The following is a 26,735-nucleotide window of genomic DNA, read 5'->3' as shown; positions in this document are numbered from 1 at the left end:
GCATACAGTACCAACATGCCACAGGTACATGTGATCACTTTAAGAATAGTTTCATTGTAATATCATGATATTGCATAATGTGTTGTCCTTTCCTGCTTTTAAAGGCTATATTATTTTCCTGATTGTTCCAGCTGTTTCATTATGTGCATTATCCCCTTAGTTACTATATTGGCATTACTGATGATTATTTATAAAAAATGTCATTGTGTAATTATTTTGTTAATGCACCAATTGTCATCCCCACAATATAGTCACAATATCAATATTGAGGTATTTGGTAAAAAATATTTACGGTATGTCCATATTGTCCAGCCCTGGACACACAGGAAAATAGGCGGACATTTGGTGAAATAGGCAAAAATTGCAGATCGACAGCTCACAACGCGCCATGTTGCGACACCTTGTGAGCTTGTAGATCGGCTATTTTCCGCAAAGAGATTTGGTGTAGAGCGGAAAAAGTAGCATGCCAAGTTTAGACCCATGGGGGACCCCGATCAACAAAGTATATAGGGTTTAAGTAGTTAATGGAATAGAGGAGGCCCCTGGTAGCCCTGCTGTCTGCAGTCATAGTGACAAACTTGGTCCCACAGGGCATTGCCGTATTTCCTCAAATGGTAGCCCGGGCGTATATTTCACAAAATCGACTTGGACCCCAGGCGTTTAAAAGAACCAGGCGGCTATTTGCTGCAGGCCTTTATTTATTTTTGCACCCACCTGCACCAGGCCATTATTTGGTTACAGTTCCTGTCCTGCTTGTTTTGTTGTGCAAAATTATAAGGTAAACATACCGTATCCATACGGTACAAACATAGTGCAAACCAACAAGATACTGTATATAAGAGGTAGCCAAGGCAGGCATCAACATGCCAGTACAACAATTGTCTAATACCGCAATAAAAAACAAAATACCATATACCGGTACTAAAAATAAATCAAAGCTACGGTACTCTACCTTTTAAATAAAACATCGAAGGAATCGGTTAAGCCATCCGCAAGTCGCTCCAAAATCTCTTTTGTCAATCACGGTGGCGTACAACTTCTTGGCCTTCACGCAAATCATCTTGCTGGAGACTCGGCGGTTCCGTCCACGAGTGTGGTGTATCCACTAGCTCTTCACTCACTTTCTTCCTCCCTCCACCTGACAAGCGAGCCCGCCAGATAAGTTGATTCGATCACATGACAGTGACTAGTATCCTAGCCTTTCAACGTGCGTTGAGCAGCGGCGTCACTGCAAGCTGTATTTTTTTCACGCCCTGCTAATGAAACCTTTAACAGGATTATTGTTTCATGTCAACATTCAAGTACAACTATCAGAAGTTGTAACCCAGGTAAAGTAATGCGTCACTCTGCAAGGTTAACTGAAGTTTTCCACCTGTCCATAAGTCATTTCTGATACAGACAACCTTTTTTAATCATCCTATCCTTGTTGATATAACTCCATACAGGTCAATGATATAACATTACGTAGTGATACTAAGCAGTAATTAATTCAGTCTGCCAGTCAATGACTATTATAGTGTTTTGGTATGATTGGGTTTCACACCTGATGCGCGACTACAGCGAATGCAAATAATCACCCCGGCATTTACTTTGACAGGCGCTTAATTTGCAAAATGGGGTCTGCATTTAGTTATTTTTTAAGTAAAAATGTTGGAATTTTGTAATTGATCTCAGATCCACCATTCCGCCCCCCCCCCCCTTTTGAGCAAGACTATTATCCAGATCCACAGGGAAGCCACGCTGTTATTAATGTCTTTTATTAAAAAAGTCTCCAGTCTTTTATTCAAAACAATTCTAATGTTGTACCCTGCTTCTTCACGGCTTAAAAAATTCAACCAACCAGTGCAGTTTATCCCCAGTTTCCCACAAAAAACTACCCCAAGAATTAGGTCGACAGAATGAATTGTCTCCACTCCAGACAACAAGAAATGAGAGACAACCTTCTGAAGTCAAGTTGAAATTTGGTTGTATTCTATTTTCATCCAACTCCTGGGGCGCTAGCTAATTGGTTTGAACAGGTACCCTTCCTCCATCTGCCTGGCCTGTCCCTGATACGCACCCACGCGACCCCCCGCATGTCTGTCCCTCTCCCCGCTTCCACTGCATGGTCCTCCACGGTTCACATACTCTTCTCTCACATCCTCTTCTCTCTGTCCTCTAGCTCAGTGCTTCTCCAATTATTTTGTGCCCGGACCCCCAAATTGATATATATTTGGCCACGGACCCCCCATCTGAAAATGTTTTGTGCCAAGCCAGAAGAGAAGATTTGTGTACATTTTCTTTTTACTATTCAACATTTTTCACAATACTTTCAAGATTTTTTTAAAATAGCAGATGTACAAGCTCGCAGCGCTGCTCAAAGTGACGCGCTGTGAGCTTGTAGATCTGCTATTTTTGAATAGCCAACATAAATAGATAAAGTGGTTAAAATGATTGGGTCGTTGTATTAACATATTTTGCTGGGGACCCCCTGGAACCCGCTCAAGGTCGCGCTACAAGCTTGTAGATCTGCTCTTAAAAAAACATCTTGAACATTTGTGCAAATCTTTGCTTCTGGGGGTCCCTGGAACTAAATATTTTGATATGGGGGTCAGCGGCCTAATACATATTTGGTGGTCCTTGACATGAAAAAGTTTGAGAACCACTGATTATAGCAACATAAGTTTTTTTCAAAAAACTTTCAGGATTTAGTAGACATTTGTAGATGCGTTCCCGGATTGCATGGGCTAACAGTCTCCACCACTTTTTCCACCAATCACCAACACAGTCGACCACTCACCACCACTCTTTACCACTCACCACCACCACCACCACCACCACTGTACACTAGTACTCACCACCACCACCACCACCACCACCACCACTGTACACTAGTACTCACCGCCACCACCACCACCACCACTGTACACTAGTACTCACCACCACCACCACCACCGTACACTAGTACTCACCACCACCACCACCACCACCACTGTACACTAGTACTCACCACCACCACCACCACCACCACCACTGTACACTAGTACTCACCACCACCACCACCACCACTGTACACTAGTACTCACCACCACCACCACCACCACTGTACACTAGTACTCATCACCACCATCATCACCACCACCACCACCACCACCACTACTGTACACTACTCACCACCACTCTCTCCACCCTTCATCACCACTCTCCACTGCCCTCTCATTCACAACACAGAAGCGCATCTAATCAGTGTACTGCCTGGCAACAGCTGTTGCCCACATTGATCTATCGCTGGGTGGTAGCGACCCCTACCCTGTGAGGAATGGAAGAAAGATTGAAAAGCAGGTTGCATTGAACTAAATGAAACGACCCAAAGGTCAACAGCTTTGCGAATGATACAGCGCAACTGGGCAAAAGGTTGGCTACAATCACATTGCCAGACCTTGATGTAAGAAAGAAAGGCTGTGTTGAGAGTTGCAGCACACTACCTTTTATTTATTTATTCATTTATTTTATGGTCTGTGAGAGAGGTAATTAGCTGACCGATAATGTAAGTGAATTATCGTACCTTATATGTTTACAAGGTTCAAAACGAAGTGGTCATTCAGGTGTGTGTGCTGTTTACGAGGTTCAAAACAACAAAGTGGATATTTAGGTGTGTGTGCGAGTGAGAGGGGGGGGGGGGGGGGGGTGAAGAATTGAGCAATATCTATTATCTATTTTCCACTAATGAGCTGCCATTGTGAGCCTTGCTGGGGCCTGGCAATGTATGGCCAGCTTTTCAACCTCTACACCTTCAGTGATCATGTAGGCAATCATGCATTAGCCTGCCTCTCTAAACTCACATGCTACTTGGCCAATCAGCATCATTTCTTCTGCATGCTGACAGCAAGCCAAGGACCTCAATTCTTGAATATTTGTCAAATCGGTCAATGACAACTATGTTTTGTGAATTAATAAATGCAGAGCATTTGTCCCTCCAGGCTAAAAGGATACACATCCCACAAGGCTATGGACCGGAGCTAGCCAATCGGGTGCTTGTCAATCCAGCTTCTGACATTCGGGATGCAATTCGCCAATGCATGTCGATGTGCGTCAAAGAGCTTTTTGACATTCCATACCGTTTGACTGTAATTGGCTTTCAAAATTAGTGGGAGGTTAAAAACTTTAACAAACAAAATGCCATAAATCTGGAACGCAAAGTCCAATCAAACCAAAATTTGAATCGCATGTTAAGGGGCCTCTATAGAGGCACACCTTCACTTCTGACCATATTTAGGGGTAGGCCTACCACAGATGTGAAATGTTGAACCATAATATGGTTTCTATGACATATTATGTTATTTTCCCCCGCAGCTGCCTCGGATCCTGACCGCTACAACTGCCGACTTCCTTCGGGGCAACCACACATAGCAATTTCTAGAAATTGTGAAGTTTATATTACTTCCATAGACTGACTGATCATTTGAATGCCATGCTTTGACCGCCTGCTCTATCTACTTTATTATTTTGATGTCAGTTTGGACAGACATGGGGGCCGCTGTCAGTTACATTCCTACCCTGATTTGTCTTCTCAGTCTGGCCCTGTACAAACATAATGACTCAAGGCATTAACGATCAATATCCTTTATCGTACCCTTTCCCCCATTGCCCTGTGCATTGTCATACAAGCGCACAACACCAAAGTAATGGCATCACATGTACCAAACAGACATAATGATGGAGGGACGATAGATGGATAGATACAGTTGATGGATGCCTTTATTATCCCGCAGGGAAATTCAGTTGCCCGGAGGCGGCACAACAGTTAAGGTTACAGAGTTACAGGTAAAGAGTAAGGAAAATAAAAAGTAGTTGTACAACAGTATAAGGCAAAAAGAAAAAAACAAGAAATATCAACAATAGAGAGCAACACTTGGGGGGAGCCTCTGAGAATTGCTCCCCACTGAATGCCCCCTTTCTAGTTATAATCCTCTCTTTTACACCCACACACAGCCCCTCGCTCCCTCTCTCACACACACATACTGTTGTTATAGGATTAATATTACCTGTTCTACAATGTTTTACAACTAATAAAATAATCATCTACTTCGTTATAAGCAGGTCTCGGTTTATGAGGTGCTTTCAAAGAAAATAAAAACACTATCCTCTCTAAGCCTTCCCCTTAGACCACCATTGCCTCATATAAAAGGTCTCTTGCAGGAGTGTATATCGATCCCATGCTACATGGCAATTAACTATATTGCAACGAATGCTATAGTAGCAAGGGAGGATAAGGGAGCATTAGATTGGACAGGTAATCTGAGATACCCATCATGCGTACATGCAGTATGTGCGCACACGCATACACATACTGTACATGTACACACAGCCACAGGCGCGCACATGGTGTTGTGACAGCTGTACTGTACAAATTGTAGAGCTGACATGTTTATATAAATTAGCTCAATTGACATTCCCTCCCGTGTACTTGCATGGCCTCCTGATGGACAAATATGCTGATCCTTGACTTGCCTTTGGTGCACTGGAAATCCTACAGAACCTGGGGGAATTCGGATAAAAGGGCAGTGCGTGTATGCCCAACACACAACTGTCAATGAGTTGCACACAGGCTCATTTGTAGCTGTAGTGCAACATTTTCTATTCTGAAACGCAATTTGATCCTGGCATCACCCAGATGTCCGACAGCATTATTGTTATAAATGCCTCCTCTTGCGTGGCAGTGCCACAATAAAACCCAGCCCAATCTTACCTAACTCAAGCTATGTTTGAGATGGAACTTAAAAAATGGTAACTTTCATTTTCTCCTTCAAAATAAACGACAATTCAAGCTTCGCAGTTCGGACTAATTTGTGTCCTCTCCAAACTCAATAATGTGACTCCTCTCATTCACATGGGGTGACCTCAACTTGAGTCAATCTCTCTCCCCTTTCATTCTGATCTGTGTTGTCCTTCACTGGGCTGCTGAAGCCCTTGGGCTGCTTAACTTTGGGCAGTTATTGACTTGGACATCATATGTGCCGCAATTAACGAGCCTCAGGCCTGGCTGCTAACAGTATGTTCGAGGAGTGTAAGGCAGTTCTCAAAGTGGTCCTCATCAATGATTCATGGCCGTCAGGAGAGGCTTGAGGCTTAAGAAACAGAAACAACTGTGTGTGTTTTGTGTATTGTCCACAACTACAGCACTTCAGTGGTCATCTCAACGGTGAGAGAGTTACCGCCAATGTACCGTATAGTATGCGCTTTCATACTGGGGGTTAAAAATATGCTCAAAGCATAAATATTGAATGATTTAATAATTTGATCAATTTGGGCTATGGAGACATAGCATTACATTATATTGATTGAGAAACACTTTATATTCTGCTATTGATATTTTTGACAAGGTAGGACAAAAGCAGGGAACTCTTATTGATTCTACAGTTAAAGACAACAACCATTTGTATCAGAAAAAAAGCAAACAGCTTGAGCTGAGCTGACAGCAGCACACAATCAAAAATGACTGCTACACCATGTTTATAGTCTGAGAAAATCTGTTGCAAAATGTCTCACTACCAGTGTGTGTGGTGGAAAAAATGGCAAAGTCAAGCTATAAGATGCAATGTACCTCTGCTGGCCTTGGATGAGATCCTGACAGAGCTTTCATCTTGTGCCTCTCCTTCAGTCCTCGATAAAGAAAACCCATGCACAAAGAGAAATTGTCTGCCCACTCTCCTTAAAAATTCATAAGTGTTTCTTATCCCTCCGAGCATGTTTGTATTACTATTCATCAGTCTCCCTGCAAATGTGTATAGGTTTGCGTGTGCCGCTGTCTGCAACAGAGGCTTCACTATCAACACGAGTTATTAGTTATTAACAAATACTGCCCACGCAGCTTATTGTCACATGTCCCTTTGTTTTGCAGTGATCCTGTTATCTGATTTATATCGTCGCCAATCCTGCAACTGATCACCCAGGTGGGAAATAGATTCTAGAGAGAGAGAGACTGAAGAAGGATTAGACAAGGGCATAAATGCACCATCATAAAATGTATCATGGCATTATTTGGTCAGGCACACAAACCAGCTGTCGTATATAGTACACAGTGAGGAGAGCCTTGAGGATAGGTATTGATGGTTTCTATTATAGATCAGTCAAGGCATATTTGTGAACAGCAATGGATCTCTCTGTCTCCCCTCGACCCCCCCCTCTCTCTCACATGCGTGTCTTTCACACAGATACATTTTATCCGTCCTCTCCTATCTCTCTCTCTCTCTCCTCCTACTCCTCCCACCCTTCCTGATGATTTATACTGAGGCTTGGGATAGTTGATCTTTATTCAGCGAGCCTCCAGGCAAGGCTGATAACACCAAGGATCCCCATCAATTCTGCCCCACCCGCCTGCGCTGGCCACAGCCACATCCTCAGTCCAGCTCACTGCCCCGTATCGTTATCTATGAGCGATCATATCTGCTCTGCTCCTCAGTCCTGTGACCGAACATGCGTTTATGTAGTAAGAAAAGTTATACGCCATGCTACAGTAAATAAGCCACTTGGTACATAGTAAGGAATCTTTATTGGATACCTGCTTTGTCTAAAGGTTTGAACCTAGAAAAATAGCATCATGTGACTAACGTAAAATTCTACGCTGAACATTGCCTCCAATTTCCATGGTAATCAAGCCTCTTGTGCAACAGTTGAACTGACTGCCACCAACGAGCGATATCGACAGAAATACACCGTTGATCGTGCAACGATCAACTGAATATTAATGGTGAATAATGATAAAAATAAGATGATGAGCAACATCACAGGCTTGTGGATACAGCTTTTCTCTCTTGAAGGTTCAAAATGTTATACACTGAAAGAAATGGATTATCATATTATTGTGTTATCAATGTGACCGTGTATTTTTGTATTTCCATTTAGAACGTGTATGAAAAACATTTTCAACCAATTATTGTGGTGAATGAGTGCATTTATAAATTAAAACTTCTAGTTTTCACTTTCACTAGTTGCCACTCACCTGAAGAGAACTTTTAGGCAAGGCAAGTTTATTGGTACTGTAGCACAACAAGACAAGGCAAGAGCTTTACACAAAACATTGAGCAATTAATGTATGCACACTACGTTCAGTTACAAATATCCCAACAACTACTAAAAGGGACAAAATTACCCGACAGCAATGATATTCTACATCATCATCATCATGATCCTATGGCACATTCCCACTGGATTGGTAGTTGGTTTCATACAGGCTATTGTCGTTCCTTGCAGGAGTGCGCTACCTTCAGGTAAATGTCACTGATGGTCACATGACCGCTGGCTGGCAGCTTGCTTTCAGCGCTTTGCTGCAGGCCTGGCCTGACCCACACCCGTATCCTGTGACCACCTGAGTTGAATACACAGTCTTAGCCAGGCAGAAAATTGAAAAGGATCCAAGTGGATTTAGGCTGTATGTCCACCTAAGTGTTTTTTCCCCGGCTGAAAATGCACGGCACTCTTGTCCATACACCCAGAGTTGAAAATGTTTCAACTCTTGTTGACCGGGATAAAAACGCCACGCGTGAACGGGCAGCGCAGAATTTCCAGCATAGCGTAAATATGTGGCGCTTCCATTAACAATTCAAAACATATGCTAAGCTGAGGAAAAACTACCTTGGTAGAAAGTGATGAAGTGAGGAATGTTTCAACTGATGAATGAGTTCAGGCTGCCAAACAAGGTCGTTCTCTTTTCATTGCTTTCAATTGTAATTACTTTAGATAATTGAAAATGTGTTCAGCACAATGTGAAACATTTTTGACATTCTCACAGTGGGCATCTCTGTCACACATACACACTTGCACACATACACACACTTCCTCTGCGTGGTAGCTGGGTTAGGATCAGACAATGTTCTTGGCCAAAAGATCAGAGAATCCTGGTAACAGTTGCCACATTGGCCGCTTTACAACAACACTAATGCGCTCAGCCCTTGTGTGTATGAGACTGAGCTTGTGAGACTGTACGAGTGTCTGTGGGAGTGTTTGAGTGTGAGAGTACGGTCGTGTGACCTGTTCCTACACTGTAAAAATACCAGGTGTTAAATGAACACTCAGGATTTTACTGTGTACCTTCGGGTTGTTATCATATTCAATATTATGCCAGAAATTGTAATTACTCCTCCAGTCTGCGCTTCTCTCTCTAGTAGGCACAGACCTTGGGAGCTGTTGCACCAATGCCCACGTTAATACTCACAGTGTCATCGACTCTTCGCTACGATCCCCACAGCCCAATAGCTTTCCTCTGCCATGGGGAGCTGTTGTTTATCTCTCATTAGCTCTCCCTTTGATTGATGTCATGGGCAAGGCCAGATGGTTTTTCACCCCAGACAGCATTTCTCTCATCCACTGATTGGAGATAATGTGCAAAAATGGGAGATTGCGGGGTGAATTGGCCATGCCTGAAATGAACTTCGATGGTATATGTTTGATGGGTTTTTGCGATTCAGATGCTTCAGACTGTGAATATTGTCATATTTAGACAATGGAAAGATTTCTTTTATATCATATAGCCACTCATTTATTATGATTTTCTTCGCCTTCACTTTTATCTCTCTAACATCTAGATTGTTTTGTCTGAGGAACAGTTAAGACTCAAATAAAGTCATGGCAATGGGATGAAATATGGAAAACTGGTTAAATGTGTGTGAATCCTGTGTATAGGTTTTCCTAGGTGCAGCTTTTTCCTAGGTACAGTATGAATGTTTTTTGTCTGAGTTCCCACCTCTGCAGTAAGGGTTCAATTCAATTTATTTTCATTCTCCAAACCCTATTCAGAGTCAACACGGATGGTGTCAACAACATGGTGCTCCCGTGCCGCCCTTTAAATTTGAGTCCATGATCAGATTGTGTGGTGTGCCGGCTAGATGTTTGATATCGCTGGGGGGTTGTAAATTGATCCCACATTTATTGGAACACAGAAAAGCACTTTGTACCGCATTGCAGTATATGAATGGTTTTCATGTGTGTGCTGAATAAGTTTCTCAATTTGAAGTCTACAGAACTCTTTGAACCCTGTGAACTTCCTGAAAATAAGAATTTGAACTTCCTAGAAAGGAAGATGCAAGGTTTTCATATAAGATAACATACTGTAAGATGTGCTTTATTAATCACTGAGGGAAAATTGGTCAACATTGATTACAAGCACAAAATTACCTTTTTGCATACAGATACACAGCGTGGACGAATGTGGTTCACAGGAACTGCATACATACTGCAACAAAGTACTGCAAGAAATATACCAAAACTTAAATCCTCTCTTTCTGTGCCCCCTCCTTTTGACATGTCTAATAAAGCAGTAATGCCATAGGCAGTGTAGATGTAAAACACTTTCCCACCACTGCAGAGGCCTACTGTAGGTTCAATTCCCGAAGGCGGCAGGTGATTGTGTCCATTTTATTAACAAGTCTTATTGGTTGGTCGAGGGCACAGGGGAACTGGGAGAAAGATTGAAACTCTGCGCTCTCCTGGTAAAACTTCTTCCTGTCAGGTGAAGGTGTTTTCGGAAGAAGCATGTGATTGCCTATACCCTCTGCAAGTCAACAGTGGGGATAATTGGCAATGACTTTGTCTCTGTCCACCCAGGGAGTGACGTACTGCGGTGAGAGCACTGCCAGCAGTCTGACCATGGCCAACGTCCCCTGGCACCAGGAAGTGGTCACCTTTGTCCAGCAGCTGGCTGACATGCTGCCTCAGTATGAGATCGCCTGTGAACATGAGCATTCCAACTGCCTGCTCATCGCGCACACAAAGGTAAAACACTTACTTCCCTTTGACCATCCATAGAGTGCAGAAATGATAGATGATTGAATAAGAATTGGTGATCATTTATTTATTATCACATACCTAGCCTTTATTTTCCATGGGTGGGGTGAAAAGACAAATCTTATAAAATCTTATATTTTTCCGCCCCGGGGGAAATAATTGCTATCAGCTGTACTGTAGGGCTGATATGGCGGCTGACCAATTAGCACATCTAAAATCAGTGAAAGCTAAAGTGCCAACATGCTGAAATGAAACAGCGACTTACCTCGCTGCCAAAAGAACACATGTCAAACATGGCCCAAAATGTTTTGGTAAGATTCACGGTTAATGTGAGTCTGGAGTTTATCTGCCACAAAGGAACAAAGCTACAATGAAGCATGCAACTAGACAACAGAGCGTGAAAATCTGATGCTTTGGATGTGTGCGCGTTGTTTCATTGTCATCAAACGGCATGTGCGAGAAGAGCACGCACGCGAGCGAGAGCACAGATCAACAATCTGCAATGTTGAGAGCTGGAGTGAACAAAGTAGCTTGGTTCAGCTGTCACTGTGGGTGTATCCACGGTATGAACAAATACATACCGCCCAAGTCTGCCTGTCAGGATTTTACTTCTCAGCTGCAACATTGGCCAATAATAATAAAACACACACAATAGACAAACATACTGTATATTTCGTTTTTCCCCTTTTCTCTTAATTTTCTTATTTTATTCTTGTGTATTCCTGTCACACATTTTCTTATGTAACCCTAATCTATTCACTGACACTCTATTTACAACTTGATGAGAAAACCAGGGTTAATCTTTCTTCACCTCATTCATCCTTTAAATACATTAAATAACTGTTCACAAGTGTATGTTAGAAGCTCAATTGATATTCTAATTTCTAGTGCAATTAATTGCATTTTGAATAGCAATACTGTATAAGCTACACTTCCTGTTTCTGTATGTAGAAGCCCGTTCATGCATCACTTTGTGTGTCTTTATTCATTTACTCACTCTTAACTTTATATTTTCTATAGCTTGCTATCAAACTATGCAACTTTTATTTTATCATGTTTTCCTCAGCCACATGTTGTATTGATCACGCTTCAGTGTGTTCCTCGTTGATTCATTGTATTCTGTCCCCTGGGGAGTCACAGCATCAATACCTCTCCCCTATCTACCATTCCCCCATTATTGATTTGCACAAGTTTAACTTCACATGGGATGTCAGCTTGCATATTGAAAAACAAACAAACAATATATACAGCATATATATAGCCTCTCTCTCTCTCTCTCTCTCTCTCTCTCTCTCTCTCTCTCTCTCTCTCTCTCTCTCTCTCTCTCTCTCTCTCTCTCTCTCTCTCTCTCTCTCTCTCTCTCTCTCTCTATAATTATATAATGACTTAATATTTTTCCATACGAACCCCATACTGTATACAGTAAGGGTGTGTGCGTGTGCAGCCTTATACAAGATGTGGTTTACTGTCACTCAGTCATCTGCTCCTGACTGAGTACAAAACAAATTGAATACCACACACTTCTCTCTAGCAGTTAACAAGAACAAATGACACAAGTAATGTCATTGTGACTGGGATACCGTTGATTGATTTGGCCTGCATTGCTAGTCATAACTCAAATTGTAAATATATAAATGTGACGGAGAACCCAGAATTGGCCATTGAGTAGAATGTAGCAATGAGAGGCCATCAATACACGATAAAAAATAAAGAGTCTAGGAACAAAAATAAAGAGTACTAAACCGTATGCATGAAGCTAGATAAACAATCATTAACATGTAGATTTCCGTATGAAGTCCTAACCTGAGCCCAACATCCCTAGAAGGAGTGGCACTAATATGGCACTAATATGGAATGCGCTATATCCATGAATTTCTACTGAGTAGTTTTACAAACAACACCAAAAATGTGTTTTCCATGATGTCATCCTTCATTATTATTACCACTGATGGTATATATGGGGCGGCAGTGGCTCAGGGGTAGAGTGGCCGGATGGAAACCATGAGGTTCCCAGTTAGTGTCGAAGTGTCCTTGAGCAAGACGCTGAGCAGGTTGGTGCCCTGCATAGTTTCCTCCGCCATCGGTGTATGAATGTGTGTGTGAATGGGTGAATGTAATGCACAATCTATGTAAAAGGGCTTTGGATAAAAGTGCTATATAAATGCACCATTTTACCATTTATACCCCACCTTTCACCCCCACCCAGGCTGACGCTTCCTCTGGCACTGGCTCCTCCAACCTCCAACCCCCAGAATGATTCAGCAAAGCAAGACCAAATTCTGTCAATAATTAACTAATAATTGATCATTATTAATTCATTGATTGATTGATTCAATTGATTGATTGATTAGAATCATTGTCTTGTCGGCCTCTGACAATAGGAGAATAATTGGATCAAGCCCCAGTAAACGTACATTACAATACCGGGGTCAGAGCTCTCACTTTTGCCTAATTGAATTCCCCTCCTCGTGGTTATCTATCTGTGCTTTCTCTCGATGTGTGTGATGAGGTAATTAACCGAGCATTACGTCTATGTTCCCCCTTGGAATTCACACTGCCTAATAGCAGAGAGAGAGAGAGGGAAAAGGAGGAAAAGATCTGTTGAAAGGATTTGAATGATTCATTTATACTTCGTCATATGATGCTGTTGCAAGCTGTGAATAACCGATCTATAAGCTCACAGCGCGCCTCGTGACACGTGGTTATGTCTATTTTCGGTATGCAACACTATTGTACCAAGAAGTATAAATCAGGCTTAATTGAGTCTTTCTAGAGGTGAGTCATATGGGTCGTGGAGGCCTCCTCAAAGTTCTCTCAATTGTCTATTGCTAGATTACTATGACTATTTTTACCCCTTGTTTTTTTTTCTTATTGCAGCTTTTTTAAATCTTTGCCCACCTTTGGAACAGAACATGCAATATCCCCTTAGCACACTACCACAGCTCAACCTCCCCTCTACTCTCTGTCATTTGACAGCTATAGTAGAACACCTTTCAGATTCAGCATATTGGCCTATATTAGGGTAAGCAATGGGTCTGGATTCACCTCTTAATCGTTACATATCTATCCAGACCAGCCTAATTGTGCAACCTGTTAAAGCACAGAGATGAATGGTTGCCTTACCCAGTCTATCCGTTACCATGGTGAAGGCTGGAAATAATGTAATGCGCAAGAGTAAATTGGGGTTTATTATGATGGGAAGTAGGGCACATTTCCTATTATGGCAAGAGGCTTGCCTACGCTATGTAAGATTATGCTTAAAGGACCACTTTACCCATTTTCAACATACCATTCATATAATTGGTCCGCCTCACTAATGCTCATTATGGTACCATTTCTCTACTTGATCTGTGTCTCAGAGGAAAGCTGCAGACAGTTAGTAGACAGCCTACCAGGCAGGTATCTGGCTGACAGACTGACAGGCAGGTTTGGTCAATTCAATTTTTTTTTTTTTTAATGTATTTGTATTATTTCAGCACGCTAACTTTACAGGAAGAGAAAGGCTGTAGTTTCTATCAGCTTGGAATCCCCAATGAAATGCAGAGTGAATTGACAGAAATTGTGCCATCCTATAAAGAGCATTAGTGAGGACCAATTATATGAAGATACGGGTGAAGTGCTTCTTTAAGGGTACTGTAATTCTCATTAATATATCACTGTCAACATACTGCACTGTATTTGGGATGGGACATTCGAATGATAGTAAACCTCTACAAACAGTGATCTCATTTCAAGCTTGATTCCTCGTGTCTCTGGTAGACCGAACAACATATTTTGTATGTTTTAAGACATTTTGACGACAGATTATTATATACATACACACACGTCCCACCCCAGAAAAAGGTGTTAAAGAGCCAGTTGTTCCTTTAATTCCCCATCTGTCACAAGCCAGCCAACAAGGCCAAAGTCAATATTTCACTTCATTGATTTACGCCTCCTTCCTCTTTCGTTCTCTCTCTTCATCGTTGTCTTTCTTCTCACCACTTTAGACACCTTCATTCATTTACATCTCGCCATCTACTGCTGTTACACACACACACACACACACACACACACACACACACACACACACACACACACACACACACACACACACACACACACACAGACACACACACACACACAGGCAACAACTTTAACTCGCACTCTCCTTCCACTTCTCACTATCTCTCACACCCACGTTCTATCAGATTTACACTTAAACCTTTCTGACATTCTCTCTCTCTCTCTCTCTCAGATCTCACTCTCTCGCTCTCTCATAGACACTGCAGTATTGCTACTTGCTTCCCTAAAGCTGGGTCAAGATACATGTTAGCTAATAGCTGCAGATTAACAACCCTGAGATGAGCACTTACACTGAAAACACTAACCCTGGCGTCCCTATTTTGGGCAATTTATTAATCTAGATTTTCAGACCACTATGCAGCCTTTAAGTCTAGTTTACAGTGGTCTCCATATAGACCCCTTAACAGACAACGTCACACTGATAAGAACCAGTATGCACGCGCAGGCCGGCACCAAATGAAACCCATTCTGTCATGTCTCGCTAGGACGCGCCTCACTAGCCAACACAAGAGGAGGTTGAATGAACTGAAACCAGCGCACCCCGAAACAATATGTTGGGAATTGATTGCATGAAACAATCATCTGTGCGCCCAGTCTCAATGTGTTACGTACGTGACACCCAGCAAAGATTTGAGTTAAAAAAATATATATATTCAAAGATATGCACCAATTTTCATGATAAAAAAAATAAATAAAAAAAGATCTAGAAGCTCATAGCGCTGCACTCGGTGCCGCACTATGCGCTTGTGTATCAGCTATTTTTGAATAGCCAAAGTATAACATAATGGTTCAAGTGGTTACAACAGATGCGTTCCCGGTTTTAATGGGTAAAATGTGCCGTTAGGGATATGTTTTGTTAAACTGATTGTTAAATAGCTCTATATTCCCATATCAATCATTGCTATAGTGTTTGTTCATTAACGGGTCTCCCCATTTCAGGTCAGGATACCAATTTAATCTAATACTTTCCTTTATTTGTTTATTTATGGGACAGTGCACGTTAATTACACTCATACTGTACACATCACATCATGCAATACAACATAATTTGCACATACATATGAAAGGACCGCGATGGAAATAAGCCGCTGGCTTTTTTGTGTTATCTTTTTATAATGGTGTGACAATGTATGTATTTTACATATGTTTTTGTCAAAGTCAAATGAACATTAAATACATACATGTACAAGAAGTGAATCAATTGAACATGATGGCATGTAAACATGCCGGATTTAGCTAGAAGCTCATTTCCATCCGTAGTCCCAATAAGTAAAGAGTTACAGTACAGGATACAGGATAAACAGGTGAAATTGGAAGTGAGGACACACATAAATGAGCAGACAGATCTTGGACCTGAACATAAGCTGATAAATGATCTTTGTGGCGTTTTCACTTGTGGTTGAATTAAATGTGTAACCCACCTGAAAATGTATTTTCTGTTAACTAAAGAGCTGGAGAGACGGGGAAACCCATGTTATTGAACAAACACTCCATAGATTACTATCAGAATGTAGAACTTTTTAACAATATACTTTTTGTTATAACCAAAAAATATCACTTACAGCACCTTTTTAAATATACTATATCCATAAATTGGTGATCTTAAAACAGAGAGACATCTACCATTCTCACACTCACACTTGGATGTGCACCCAGTGCTGTCAGTGTTAATGCCTGTTAATGCCTACACCCCTGCCCGACCACTTTGGTCTGCCACCTTGGGGCGACTGATTGCCTCGTCACTCAAGGGTCCTTCTGGCCGATCCACACGGTCACAACTTTTTTTCTGTTCTGGCCCCACAGTGGTGGAATGAACTTCCCACTGATGTCAGGACAGCAGAGTCACTGCCCATCTTTCGCCGCAGGCTGAAAACCCGCCTCTTCAGGAAACACAACCCTTCCTCTTTGCCTGGCCTACTTGTTGTTAACTAGTTGTACGAACGCTTGTTTTATTGTTGTTTTGTTTTATTGGATCTTGTTTAGTCGATACACTTATTTGTTTTAGCTCTTGCTCATTTGATTTTGCTATTTTGTGTCATCTGTTTAAGAAAGTAGGTAGCTGATATATTGCACTTTTACCTTAGCGCTAGGTATACTCTTGGTTGCTTGTTTTTGCAGAAAATGCACTTAAAGGAGAGATCCGGACATTTTAAGTGTTATCTTTGATGTGTTTCTAATCACTCACCAACATTGAAAGGGACGTTGAGTTATTCCAGAGAGTGCAGGAGTTATTCCACAGACGCCAGGTTCTGCACGAACGATAGCTTGTTCGTGACATTCAGTGCATGTTTGAGACTCCACGATGAGCAGTAGTAGAGAAAAAACTAACTTTGCATCGGTTATAATAGACGATTTTCACTCTTACACGGGCTCCCATTATGCCAACGGAGGGGGTCGCCAGACTGGACGACAGGGGACTCTCTGGAATAACTCAACGTCCCTTTCAATGTTGGTGAGTGATTAGCGACATCAAAGATAACACTTAAAATGTCCGGATCTCTCCTTTAAGACTTCTGGTGATTAGTAGTTTTCGTTCCCTACCTATGTTGAATGCACTTATTGTAAGTCGCTTTGGATAAAAGCGTCTGCTTAATGACTGTAATGTAATGTTAATGATTTTGGAAGCAGCACCAATTTCTTCTATCCTCCAGTCAGTAACCCAGGAAGCCCATGTGTGGGGGCCTTCTGAGAGCCACCTCTCATGTTTGCCAGAAGTACAGTGTGCAACTTCCCAGCAGGAAGCCAGTCCTCAAGGTTTCATTCTCTGAAATGTAACAGTGTTGGAGGCAGCTCAGAGAAAAGAGAATGGCATTGCGTTCTAATTGTAGTATCTCCTCTGTGTGTGTGTGTGTGTGTGTGTGTGTGTGTGTGTGTGTGTGTGTGTGTGTGTGTGTGTGTGTGTGTGTGTGTGTGTGTGTGTGTGTGTGTGTGTGTGTGTGTGTGTGTGTGTGTGTGTGTGTGTGTGTGTGTGTGTACACATTAATGGGTTTTTGTTCTGTTCGTAGCAGCCTATGATGATAACTTTGCAGTCTTTAGATCTTCCAGCTGGATGAAGTCACCGCTTGATGTAATCCTTTAAAAGACATCACAGCCAGGCATGCATTCAAGAAAAAACACACGCAACCCTTTCAACTCCCCCACCCCTTCTCTCTCTTGATTCTTGGGATATGCAGTGCTACATTATGATAGCCTCGCGTAGCCAGACTATATCACTGCGTGGATATGAGTCTGGTGCCTCTATGAGGAAGTTTTTTTCCAAGGGGGCGGGATCAAAACAATGGCTCTGGACGCAATTGGTTAGACCTACAACCAACGACCAATCACAGTCTCCCATATTTGAATACTGGGCCCTGATTGGTCACCCCAGACTTCTGGAGCAGGAAATGGATTCACAATGGAGCAGTGCCAGACCCAAATCGCTGAGGGCAATTTTTCTTTTGCACTGGCATGATTAAATTGAGTGAAAAAAGGGGTAAATTGGCACTTCTAGAATAAATTAATAATACAACATTTAACTGACATCTTCTTTAAGAATGCGGCACCAGCTTCATCAGCTTGAACGTCTTCTTGTTCTTAGGTGATCTGTAGCATCTCTTCTTATTGGTGTAATCTGCTCGTTGATGTTGTCCTTCTTCTATTGAATACTGTGACCAGTGCCTTTTCCTTTCGATGTTCTTTACAGACTCTTGTACTTTTTCTTCCAGAGAATGTAGCAATCTTTGCTGTGTCATGTTGTCAGCATTTGTGGCTCGTCTTTGTTTTTTGTCATTTAGGGATTCAAGTGGTCTTTGTCTCTGTTTCTTAGCTTTGGCTTTCTGCTATCGGCATTGCGCCTTTGCTTCTTTCAGACGATAATTTCCTGCTTCTTCAGTTTGCGTAATGAGAGTTAGCAGATGTGCCACTTCAAAACTTCACATGTCCTGCCATCGGCAAGACAGTACATTTTCAGGGGATTCCCAGGGCAATAAGAGGGACAAAGAAGGGCATTTAAAATGCTGAATTATTTTGAAATCTATGAGTTTGTTGAATATTGCCCCTGAATACCCTCACAATAATACAAGTAAAATTAACACTGAAACTAATTTTAAAAACTCAACTAAAACTAGGCCTTTTCACAAACTAAAAACGAAACTAGCAAATCTTAAAAATCTAATGAAAACAAACTGCAAAATAAAAGTGTTCTTGGGTGTGTGTGGGGGGAAGGCACAACTCCGCTCCTGAGTCCATTGTGATGACGTGAAGTTTGGCTAGAGACAAACAAAAGACCCTGGCCAAGGTGTTAAACCAGTTAATTTGCATGTCAGGAGAAGAACAGTGTTCCTCTCCTCTCTTCTCCTCTTCTCTCCTCTATATCATTGGTTCTCAAAGTGGGGTCCGGGGACCCCCAGGGGTCCTTGAGGGAGTTCCAGGGGGTCCCCAGCTAAATGATGTCTGTCTGTCTGTCTGTCTGTCTGTCTGCCCCCCCTCTCTCTGTCTGTCTCCCTTTCTCTCTCAATCCCTGTCTGTCTGTCTGTCTGTCTGTCTGCCCCCCCCTCTCTCTGTCTGTCTCCCTTTCTCTCTCAATCCCTGTCTGTCTGTCTGTCTGTCTGTCTGTCTGTCTCTGTCTGTCTATCTGGTCTGTCCCCACATCTCTCTCTCTCTATCTCTCCCTCTCTCTCTTTTAGTTAGTGTTCACCCATTCTCTGAACGTGAGCACCTCTGCTGGTAGTGTCGAGGAGTGACAACGTCTTTTCAGGGGCAAAACAGTGCGTTTTTAAGGGCAGAACAGGGAGGAAAACATGCCTTTTCAGGGCACTTTCAGGGAAAGAACAGTAACGTGTGAAGTTTTGAAGTGGCACATCTGTAGTTGCAGCTGTGATCTCAGCTGTAATCTCAGTTTGTACTGGAAAGTGCTGTTCCTGAGCACAAGTCTCCGCCAGCAGCAGGATTTTTGGTAAGGAATTTATTCCAAGATTGGAACTTCTTCTGCTAATATCTCCTGACTAAATGTTAGCTTGGCTGATGGCACTGATGTCACTTCGAAACGTGCACCGCAACGTTTCGAAGTGACTCACCTACAGTAGGTATGTATTTAGTCATGCGTCTCGCTAGCCAATCAAAGCACACCCTTTCAACATATTGTCACGTGTCACGTGTATACTCTTTATCCAATGTTACAGTATGTGTAAGTTAGGGATTCCCCATATCATCATCGTTCTAGCCCATGTTCACTGTACAAGATACTTTGTTTCTCTGTCAATCTCTCACCCCACATTCTGCAATTTCTCTCTACACCCCCTTTCAACTCCACCACCCTTCTCTCTCTCTCATCTCTTCCTCTTCATCCCCATATTCTCTTATACTGTGTGTGTGTGTGTGTGTGTGTGTGTGTGTGTGTGTGTGTGTGTGTGTGTGTGTGTGTGTGTTTGTACTTCTATTTTTGTGACAAAAATAGAAAGAGGAGGAAAATCTTGCTGCCTTTTTGTCTATCCTCACTCGTACAGAATTTGTCAAACATCACGCAAATCGGTACACAGTATCTCTATAGTCGTGTGATCAACATGGATCTGTCCGATTCTCCATATTCCATTCTAATTCCATGCTAATATTGGCTTCCAAAGTTTGCAGGATTGGTTCGTTTTGAACAAAATGCCTCAAATCATGAACGCAGCGTGCGATTTCCTTGAAATTGTGCACGCAGATTCCCTTGTGCACGCAGATTCCCAGTAAGCCGAGGAAGAAATCTGCCACCCTTTTGACATTGGCCTGTTATAGCGCCACCAGCAGGTCTAATTTAGCAAAACACATTTTTGGAACAAAATGCCTCAAATCATGAATGCAGTGTCAGATTGCCGTGAAAGGCCTAAGAAGAAATGGCACCCTTTTCACATTGGTCTATTATAGTTCCACCAGGAGGCCATAATAACCTACCTGACCTGGCGGAGACCTGTGCTCCGAGGAGTACCTTGTCTAGTTTTGTAGGAAATCTATTGTAGGAAAGATGTAGTTAGTAGGAAATCTATCAAACATCCTCAAAAGTACAGTATATTTCCGTTTAGGTTCTATGTACTGTAGTACAGTGCACTGGCATTTGGCACACATCTGGCAGCTGTAGCTGAGTGGGTAGAGAGGCCGTCTGGTAATCAGAAGGCTGCAGGTTCGCCCCCTGGTTCACAGTCTATGTTGAAGTGTCCCTTAGCAAGACATTAATGCCTCGCTGCTCCCCAGGTATCGTATTTATGGCACTTCCCCACTGCTCCTAATAGTTAGGATGGGTTAAATGCAGAGGACACATTTCACGTATGTGCACATGTACAGTGAAAAATAACAGCCAAACTAAACACGACTAAATTACTATTATTATTAATTATAATAATTATAATAATAATCATTACATTATTGTTATTACTACATCAAGGCACGTCATGTTTTCGATTTTCGGCTTTTAATCCAAAGTGCAGCGTCACATTTTTCAAAAACTCAAGACAGCCAAAACCACAGGTTCTCTTGTTCCATACAGTGTGGTTTCACTTTGTTGCTTAGAGACTGAAATACTTCTCTACATGTTCTGTTGCATTAGTTGAGATGCGGGCTGAACAAATTGGTTCCCTCCTCGTTACTAGATACATTAACTCCCAATAGGCCTCAGTGTTATTTTTTTGGTCCCCTCAGGGTTCATTAGCAGAGTAGCGGGTACAGTACCAATTCCTTGAATGACTTGGAGAGATAAAAATCATCTAATGGCTGTTTTAAATCTAAATTCCCATACCCTCAGTTGTGCCATGCCATGATATCCAACAGAACGTCTATAATTGGACAAACAAGAGCTATCGCCTTTTAAGTATCGCTAAGGCCAACCCCCTCCCGTGACCTTGTATAAGCGACGTGATTGGTTGAAAAAAACCTTAACGTGGCATTTGACGTGCCACCGACACAGACGTCTAGTAGGGTTGGTTAGTCTCGCCATGCGACCTCCGGTTGCAAGGTAGCGAGACGATAATGGCATTTTTGTCCAGAGTGCATTTTCTGTGATTGCTTTGAGTTGCTTCGGGCTAAAGCAGTATGTAATGTCTGGGTTTTGTAGAACCCATATCTTTTCCCATTTATTTCCCTTTATGAAAATATGCAAAAGCCAGATATTGTTGTGCATGTAGACCCTGCACCAATGTCATTGTACATTATGCACATGCCACAGTTTTCTATGATCTCTGTTTGTTTTTGTCTGCTGTGTGTCCAGTTCAAAGTGGAGGGCGAGTGGTGGACGTGGATCGACTACGAACGTTTCCAGGAGCTGGTGGAGGCCCATGAGCAGAATGGGGGACAGCAGAGCTTCTCTGCCTTGGACTACATAGCCAAGACACCCACCTGGGCTCTGTTCGGAGGCAATGAGCAAGGCTTCGATCCTGCTGACACACGCTTCCAGCGGCGCAACAAGTCCAAAAACATCTCTGGATGCTGAGAGTGGGAGTTGCACATAATGAAATGACTACTTGAGTACATTTTGCTCCAGTGAGAGAATTTGATTTGATTTGTATGCTCGCCGAGTTTCACACAAACTTCGCATTTGTGATTTTTTTTAGTCTATCTGCTCTGTTTCTCAGGGCATTCCTACATTCCACTATGAACTTGAACTTTTTTTTAAACTCATATCTGATCTTCGCTCTGCAGCTTTGATTTGTTGGCTCGACCTCTGATTCCTCAGTCATTCCACCTCACTGTTCCTTTAAATGTTCCTCTCCCTACTTTTAGGAACTCGTATCTTGAATATTTCCTCTCCTTTCTGATCACTATTATAAATGTCAATGGCTTTGGCTTTTATTGCCCAGAATGGAGGCATTTAGGAAGGATTATGCTGTTTAAGTAGTGCCTGGGAGCGACACAAAACACATTTCCTTTCTCTGAGACTTTAACAATAAAGCTTCTACGCTGGCAGCTCGGGGCATGCTCAGAATGTTCAAGCGGCTCCAATCTTCTTCCCCACATGTCAACCCATGTATAGCTGCAGTTCTTTCCCAGGGAACCTTGAATACCAAACACACTCATTAGAAATCTGGCTATGTGCCAAGCTTACTCATATGTAAGGTATATTGGGCTTATGTGGTGTAGCAAGGATTCATCAGAATAATACTAGCCAGGAGGAATGAACAGTAGCCATAATTCCAGTTACACTGTCATGGAAAGCAGCAAAAATAATAGACATGCCCAAGTTTTTAGTTGAATTTAGTATATTGTTATTGCCATAACACACATTTTCATTAACATCTACTGCAGGCACAGAAATGCATGGCATACAGTGTTGCATTCAGTCACAATGCTCAACCATTGGACAAATATTTGTATTATCATTATTATACTGCCAAATCAGGGTCCACAAGTACGATCCATGGGAGTTATCATGATAGTCCACAGCCGTATTCCATGGAAACCCTTGATCCGCAACCGGAGGGCCACAATAACACCCTACAATCCCATCCCTTACAATACTAAATAATGTATAAATATGAAAATAGATATACCATATTGAGCCTAAAGCGTGAGGCTACTTACTGTATACTGTATTTACAATCCTGTTATTGTCTCAGCCAGGCCGAAAGGCATGGCCGAGACTATGTTTTGCACCCTGTCCGTCCGTCTGTGTGTGTGAGTGTCTGTGAACAGCTAATCTCCGGCACTGTTGGCCCGGTCGCTGCGAATCTGTGCACACACACTCCCTGGATGCCAAAGCCGAACCTCTGCCCCGAATTATTCAGATTGGCCTCTTATAGCGCCACCAGGAGGCTGATTTTTCCAAACAACGTTTTTTGATTTTACTCCTACAGATTTTGTCCAAACATCACGCAAATTGGTAAACAGTACCTCTATAGTCATGTGATCAACACAGATTTCTCAGATTTTCCATATTCCATCCTGATTGGCTTCCAAAGTTTGCAGGATTGGTTCGTTTTGAACAAAATGCCTGAAATCATGAACGCAGCATGTGATTTCCGTGACATTTTGCACGCACATTCCCACTAGGCCGAGGATGAAATGCCACTTGAAGATTTTCAAATCAGCCTCATGGTGGGGCTATAACAGACCGATTTGCGTTTTCACCTATAACTGCACCGATCTGTGTGAAACTTTGCACGCACACAACCTTTGCCCTGCATTTTTCACATCTGCCTTTTAGAGCACCACCAGGAGGCTGACTTTTGTAAAACACATTTTTGACTGTTACTCCTTCAAATTCTGTCAAAATATCACGCAAATCGGTGCACACTATCTCTATAGTCATGTAATCAAGACGGATGTGTCCGATATTTCATATTCGATCAAAGTTTGCAGGATAGGTTTTGAACAAAATGCCTCAAATCATGAACGCAGCGTGCGATTTCCGTGACATTTTGCACGCACGTTCCTACTAGGCCGAGGAAGAAATGCCACCCTTTTCACATTGGCCTGTTATAGTGCCACCAGCAGGTCTTATTTAGCAAAACAATTTTTTGGAACAAAATGCCTCAAATCATGAATGCAGTGTCCGATTGCGGAAGAAATGGCACCCTTTTCACATTGGCCTATTATGGGGCAACCAGGAGGCCACAATAACCTACCTGTCCTGGTGGAGACCTGTGCTCCGAGGAGCACTTTTTCTAGTATTTTCCCTGCTTTCTCCCAGGCTCATCCCTTGTGGATGAAACGCCTTCTATCTGGTCATGTAGAAAGCCTCAATTCACTTATTTTTTAAAATTGTATTATGAATCCAAATATTACTTGAAACTTTCCAGTTTGATTGTTGATTTTTCCCACGTTTTTTATTGGCTATTTAATTGTTTCCATATTGCTGCAGTGGTTCCCTGCGTGGGAGAAGAGAAGACCAGCGGGTATGTATGTACATGTATACCATTGTAATAAATGTAAACAGAGAATTTATTGTCTTTTATCTTTCTGTCATTTTATATACAGTTGCACTGTACCTACTGTACCTGTACATGTGGAACGACAGACACCATTCTGGCAGACATATTATCTCTCTTTTTTTGTAGTCTGTTACATTTTTGCCTGAGACAGAGTAGTAGGCTGACATTTTAAGACTGATAAGATTGAAATTGTCAGGCCCGGATCGTTGGCCTTGCAGTCTGGGCACCTACAGATGTGCCACTTCAAAACTTCACACGTTACTGTTCTTTCCCTGAAAGTGCCCTGAAAATGCATTTTTTCCTCCCTTTTCTGCCCTTAAAAATGCACTGTTTTGCCCCTGAAAAGAAGTTGTCACTACACACCCCCGTTTTTCCCTTCAAAAGACATCCATATACATGAGAACAAAAGAATGTGTGTTGAAGAAGGTGTCAGACTCATTATGAGGCGAAAGGTGATTTGAAGAGGTCCTTGACCAGTTGCTCAAATTAATTAGCATCATAAAAGCAGTGATCATCAAAATAATTCAGCATTTTAAATGCCCTTCTTTGTCCCTCTTATTGCCCTGGGAATCCCCTGAAAATTTACTGTCTTGGCGATGGCAGGACATTTGAAGTTTTGAAATGGCACATCTGTAGGCTCATAAACAGCCTGACAGGTTCAAGTCACGTTCCCGACGACCTTTGCTGTGTGTCTCTCCCCCCTCTCTCCTGTCTATCTTCACTTACAAAATCTATTAATAAAGGCAAAAAGCACAAAACAGAAAATCTAGATTGCAGTAAAGATGTTTGCCGACTATTTCTTGTCCTGCAGAAAAGTGTTTTACAGTACGATCTAGAAAACGGAGTGCATATTTCCGCCAGGCTAGGTTGCCTAGCCAGGGCTGTGTAAGCAATGGGTTACAGCTGCAAGGGAAATCATTTTCCCGTTATTATGTTATGGACAAAATCTATAGTAGTCGCAAAAAATGGGAAAATGCTAAATTGCGGAAAATCTAAATAGGTAAGAAATGGACATATGCTATATGGGCAGTTGCGTAATGGAATCCAAGGAATTGTTTTATTGTACAACCTACAGTTCAAGACTTGCAGTATAGGCCAAAACGTAGACTGGAATAGTGCCACCTTGAGGCCAATTTAAAAAATGTGGGCCTATTGGCTGCATGCACTTTGACACTAATCGGTCCAGCAGTTGGAAAGACTAGATGCGCATATACTGTATCGACACACAGACATCCGGGAGATAATCTCTGCCTCCCGGCCTTCCAGCCTCGGAGATAACGACTTTAAACAAAAAATAATGTATCTGTTTATGTTTTAAATAACTAAAATATGTAGATAGTAGCATAACACCAATTCTGAATTATAACATCAATTCTGAATTGATGTTATAACATCAATTCTGAATTGATGTTATAACGTCAGTTCTGGATTGATGTTATAAGGTTGCCGAATAATTTCAAATGTAATTATTAAGAATAAATGCATGTTTTGCCAAGCAGAGGCCTGGTTACTGTACGGGAGTGATTCTATTGTCTGGTAGGTTTGGTTAAACACTTTGCGTCAGGGAAGTGTGCATTTATGAATGTATCTGACAGTGCATGTCTGCATGCATGCCTAATGACTTTATACGATATGTTATACTTGGTTGCGTGCCGTGTTGTGCACCGAAAATAGCAGATCTACAAGCCTGCAATGCGTTGCGCTGAGATGTGTTGTGAGCTTCGAGAGCAACTAAGCATAAATCAGGCATAATGATTATGTGCCTGGCCCCAGAACTCATGGGTACGAATGTGAGAGTGATAATGGCTTTTGCAGATGGCTTGTAAATGTGTTTGGGGATGTTTTCCAATTGTGTGTGTGTGTGTGTGTGTGTGTGTGTGTGTGTGTGTGTGTGTGTGTGTGTGTGTGTGTGTGTGCGCGCACGTGTGTCAGTGCCCATCATCTGGTGGCTTGCATAATGGAGTGTGTGTACTTGTGTGCGAGAGGGAGAGCAAAAGAGTGTCTCTGCCTCAACGAAGTGCGATCACAATGCAT

At 42.2% G+C, this 26,735-nt stretch overlaps 1 protein-coding gene across 1 annotated transcript in view; it reads left to right on the top strand.

Annotated features, from left to right (window-relative positions):
• Positions 1-25,815, top strand: part of tyw1 (tRNA-yW synthesizing protein 1 homolog) — a 75,421-nt gene extending 49,606 nt beyond the window's left edge. The window contains exons 15-16 of the mRNA XM_084063852.1: positions 10,582-10,749; positions 22,043-25,815. Coding sequence (XP_083919978.1) covers positions 10,582-10,749; positions 22,043-22,264 — 390 coding nt within the window. The 3' untranslated portion in view covers positions 22,265-25,815. The remainder of the gene's footprint in view (positions 1-10,581; positions 10,750-22,042) is intronic.
• Positions 25,816-26,735: the final 920 nt, after the last annotated feature.

This window comes from Gymnoscopelus microlampas (assembly GCF_963454915.1).
Source record: "Gymnoscopelus microlampas genome assembly, chromosome: 8".
Lineage (NCBI taxonomy): Eukaryota > Metazoa > Chordata > Actinopteri > Myctophiformes > Myctophidae > Gymnoscopelus > Gymnoscopelus microlampas.
Note: the sequence above shows the minus strand (reverse complement) of the source record. Positions and strands in the feature narration are given on the sequence as shown.